The sequence below is a fragment of the Oratosquilla oratoria genome, chromosome 19, assembly GCF_046742065.1.
Source record: "Oratosquilla oratoria isolate Oo_2021 chromosome 19, ASM4674206v1, whole genome shotgun sequence".
Lineage (NCBI taxonomy): Eukaryota > Metazoa > Arthropoda > Malacostraca > Stomatopoda > Squillidae > Oratosquilla > Oratosquilla oratoria.
In genome coordinates, this window is record NC_134795.1 from 60,523,538 (window position 1) to 60,528,650 (window position 5,113).

General features: G+C 38.7%; 1 protein-coding gene across 1 annotated transcript in view; it reads right to left on the reverse strand.

Annotated features, from left to right (window-relative positions):
• LOC143035687 (uncharacterized) overlaps positions 1-3,595 on the reverse strand; it is an 8,445-nt gene extending 4,850 nt beyond the window's left edge. The window contains exons 1-2 of the mRNA XM_076202552.1: positions 3,530-3,595; positions 1-912 (exon numbers count right to left, since the gene is read on the reverse strand). The exon at positions 1-912 is cut by the window's left edge and continues 72 nt beyond it. Of these exons, the coding sequence (XP_076058667.1) occupies positions 1-912; positions 3,530-3,595 (978 nt within the window). The remainder of the gene's footprint in view (positions 913-3,529) is intronic.
• Between the last annotated feature and the right edge of the window lie 1,518 nt (positions 3,596-5,113).

Here is a 5,113-nt window from a genome sequence, read left to right on the forward strand (position 1 = left end):
ATTTATGTACCTTTGTTGACATTCACTTTTACCGTTCATGCATTGGCCTGTGTTTGTAGGTTTAACATAGGTGTCTGTATCGAATTTTTCCTGTTGTTGTGTAACGAGAATGTCAAGGAATGGCATGGATCCTTCTAGGCTATTTTCTATTGTGAAGGTTAAACTGGAGGCATCTTGGAGGTAGTTCTTAAGTAATGATATGTCTTCATTGTGTGTGGTCTTTATGAAGATGTCGTCAATGTACCGGCAATAGATTTCAGGTTTTTCAAATTTGCTGAACACTTCTTCTTCAATGCAACCCATAAAGAAATTTGCAAACAGGACTCCAAGTGGGGAATCCATAGCGACGCCGTCTATTTGTTGATATTTCATACCGCGGGGGCAAATGAAGGGTGCTTCTGTAGTGCAGCAATGGAGAAGGCTACGAAGTATGGACTCAAGCATTGGAAGCTTTGCAGTATTAGTGTTGTTGTAAACACGATCAATGATATAGTTGATGGTACGTTGAATTGGAATCGAGGTGAATAACGATTCTACGTCAAGAGAAGCTATGGTTCCCATTGCATTGTTTGTTTTGAGGATGTACAAGAAGTCAGTAGCTGAATGCAGGCTGTAGGCTGCAGGGACGTATGTAGTTAAAATAGTACACAATTGTTTCGCGATTCCGTAGGTTGGGGTTGGAATTTGTGAGATAATAGGTCTGTAGTCTCCGGATAGCTTGTTAAACTTAATGGAAGTATTTGCAGCATTATTGATGGTAACGAGCTTGTTTAATTTATTTTTTAGGGATTCCGTGGGGTCTTTTGATATCTTCTTGAACTTAGTTTCGTCTCTGAGCTCTTCCGTAGAGCTCTTACGCACTGCAGCACATGGACAAAAATTCACACAGATATGGTAAGATCCACTCAAGAACTTTTAACCAATGGATTCAACAAAAAAGATATTGAGACTATCACTAAAAAATCATTGACCGATGGTATCACATCCAGCAAGGTACTACAGAGAAAAAAGAAGACATTGAAACATACTATCGAGCCATTTTCTCCACGGCATACAAAGAAGATGAAAGAATATTAAAACAAATAATAAAAATAAATGTCGAACCTACAAATCCCGTTAAGAGAATAAACTTGGTAATATATTATAAAAGCCAGAAAACCAGCCACCTGTTACTACGTAATAGCCCAAATATAATCAAAGGGCCAACTCAACATTCGCATGTCATCTATAGGTTCACTTGCAAACGAGGTTACTGTGTAACCCTCCCTTCCATCTATGTTGGCATGACGACTATGAAGTTGAGCAGACGTCTTAGTTACCACCTTTCGTCTGGAGCCCCAAAAGTCAACTTATGCCAGGAACATCACGAGAACATAACAAGACAAATGCTCACAGAGAACACAGAGATAATCACAACATGCCCGGACACACGTCGCCTCCCCATACTCGAAGCTTTATATATTAAAGAATTAAACCCCAATCTCAACATACAATCATCAGACCTACAAGCACTACCAAGCATTAGAAGGAACACAGCCCCTATAACACCAGCTAATCTGAGACTAGGAGAAACAAGACAGATGACACAAGCACGCCTTAAATACCGGCCAGATCACCACAAGCCATCATTCTGATCTTTCCCACCGTGAAGACAAGATCCACCTCCACACCACTGAAGAAGAGTCAATGTGACTCGAAATCGCGACATGACAGCCCAGATGACCTCCTATGGAGAAATCATCTCACATCTTGCAAGAGAGAATAAGTCTATCTTGCGTAATAAGGAGAATATCCTTAAGAAAATTCAGCATGCTGAATTGTCTATCACTTTTAATGAAACATGTTTGAGAGAAGACCTCCTGCCCATATATACCCTTAGTATTTATATATATATATATACATATACATAGACATATATGTGTGTGTGTATGTGTGCGTGTGTGTGTGTGCATGTGTGTGTGTGTGTGTGTGTGTGTGTGTGTGTGTGTGTGTGTGTGTGTGTGTGTGTGTGTGTGTGTGTGTGTGTGTGTGTTTGTGTGTGTGTGTGTGTGTGTGTGTGTGTGTGCATACGTTATGAAAGTCGACAACATTAAGGAGGTTGTTAATCTTCTTAAGGGTATTCTCAAGCTTTCTAACCAGTACTCTGCCATTTGGAAGGGAGGTATAAACCAGATTGCCAAAATGATTCATTTATTCAACGTTTCGTCTGCAATGAGAGACCTTCAGGAAAATCTGTAACGTAAAAATTACCGACATACAGAAATAAAGAACAAGGGTGTTAACCTTAACAAAAATTCACAATCATGGAAATAGGCATCAATAAATAAAAAATAGAGAACAATAAATCAAATCCTATCTCGATACATGGGCCGTTGGGGACCAATACTTACAAAATTAAAGGTCCAAAGAAATGACGAAAGAAATCGTCAGGTGGGGACTTGTATGCTAAGTTTCTAAATTTATATTGCTGTGATAAAGTTCAGTGATGTTAACTTTTGTCATTTATAACCTTACAATATATTAGTGGGGTCGCGGTCATATCATGAGGATCACATTGGAGTCGCCTGAAAAAAAAAAAAAAATAAATAGATAAAAAAGTTGAGAAATACTGCGCTAAAAGAATCATTCCAGCCGTTGCCCCTGGTCTCTGTTGCAGAAGACGCATTGCGCACTCTGGGAGGGAACAATAACGATATACAGTTTATTCTCCTGATCCCCAGGCAACACTATTTGCTTGAGGGGGGAGTCTTTCAAAGAGAGCATAAGCGGGACCTAACAAACAACGTTGGATATCTCTCGGCTCTGACCTTAACAATCTTATATCGAAAAATTACATCGATCACTGAATGTTAACATTCAGCGCTGTGACAGAATTGCATCCCCATTTCAACATGGTGATGCGCAATATAGACTTATTCGTATTCATGACGCCAGATTTTTTTTTTTTTTTTTTTTGAGAACTTGTCTTTGGACACAAAATGGCGTCGGGTGAACCGGTTTCGTCCTGAGTCCATCCGTCAGGTGATTTAAATCAGATGACGGCAATAGAATCACAAGTCTAAACTGCCCGACATGGTCATGAACGGGTGAGCATGTCGGTCAATCCTGTGAGTGACTTACATCAACAGCACAACATAAAACAGGAAAACATCCCGTGGAAGGAGCCGACACCAGAACAGAATCAACCAATCACACACTGAAGTATTTTCATTGCAAAATGCCTCCTCAGTAATTGATTGAAGTATTTTCATTACGAAATGCCTCCTCAGTAATTAACGTCACACACACACGCTTATCGGGAGGCTAGGACGGTGCCCCTCACAGAGAGCTTTGTAAAGTGGAATTTAATAAACCATGTCCTTAGTTCAACCTCGCCGGTGGCAGGATTCGAACCGCCCTCACCTCGACCTTCGCCGCAAGTAACGACGCCCTAACCCGCTCAGCCAGCGAGCTCCAAATAACTCTCACACCTTCTCTCCCACTCCCTCTCCTTCGTCTTCTACCACTCTCACTTTACACTCATCCTCACCTTCACACTCACACTATCCTTCAAGCTTATCCCTAGCCTCATCCTCATCCTCATTCTCATCCTCATCCTGGTCTCACAACCAACCCTCTCTCCTACCTCCTCATCTACCTCCTACCTCCTTCACTAGTCCTTTCAACCTCATCTTCGTCCTCCTTTTCCTCCTCTTCCCTTCTCTCTATATTACTCTCTGCAACATCTATTATAATAAAGTAGTAGCCTCTGTCTGTCTGTTTATTTGTTTGTTTGCTTGTTTGTACAAAGGATTACAAAGGCGGAGCATGCCGACAGGAGACCTTTTGATCCATATCTAAGTTGGATGCGAAAAAAAAAATCATATTAATAATAAAATAATAAATAAAAACTATAATAATGTAGATAACAAATAAAATACATAAATAAATGCATAGGGATAGTTAAATAATAAACAAACAGGTAAATAGTAAATAATAATAAATTGACATATAACTAATAATAAATGAAAATCAGACAGACAAATGATAACAAAACAAAAACAAATAATATAAGATAAATTATAATCATTACAGCATCTTACTTAGGTATTTATCTAAATGATTCTTAAAGCTTCGAAATGAACTACATTGTACTACCTGTGCAGGAAGTTTATTCCATTCATTAACTACACGGTTGGCAAAGTTTCTACCTACTTCGAAATTGAATCTATTTCCGGACAGTTTGAGACCATTGTTTCTTGTCTGATTCTCATTCAATGTGAAAATTTTGTCACTTTTGATGTTGTCAATTCCCTTTAGAATTTTAAAGACCTGTATCAAATCACCTCTGAGTCTACGCTTTTTAAGGGAAAACAGATTCATGTGCTTTAGTCGATTTTCGTATGATTTATTTTTGATATTTGGAATCAGTTTTGTGGCTCGCCGTTGTACTTTTTCCAGTCTGTCAATGTCTTTAATGAGATTCGGTGACCATACGGAAACAGCATATTCCAAATGTGGACGAACTAACGATTTATATAGCTTGTTAATGAGTGATGGAATGTGAAATCAAAAGATCGCGCAATCAGTCCCAGAATCTTATTTGTTTTCTCAGAGGCTGAAATACACTGCTTGGATGATTTGAGGTCGTTACTGATAATTACGCCGAGATCTTTTTCACTATCCACTTTTGTTAACGAATTTCCAAATAACTTGTAATCGTACTTACTGTTATTTTTACCTATGTTCATTACCTTGCATTTACTTGTGTTAAATTTCATTAGCCACTTTTCAGACCATTGCTGCAATTTATCTAAATCTTCTTGAATATCTAATTGGTTTGAGTGATCATTTGCCACTCCGCACAGTTTTGTATCATCAGCAAATTTGGAAACAGTAGATTTTAGTCCATGGTCTATATCATTTATATATACTATGAATAGAAGTGGCCCAAGAACGGAACCCTGAGGAACTCCACTTGCAACACTTTTCCATCCAGAAGTTTTTCCATTAAAAACAGCTCTCTATTTTCGACCATTCAACCAATTACTAGTAGCCTATTAGGTTACCACTTATTCTATGCAAAGCTAATTTAGTAAGTAGTCTTTCGTGTGGGACGGTATCAAAAGCTTTT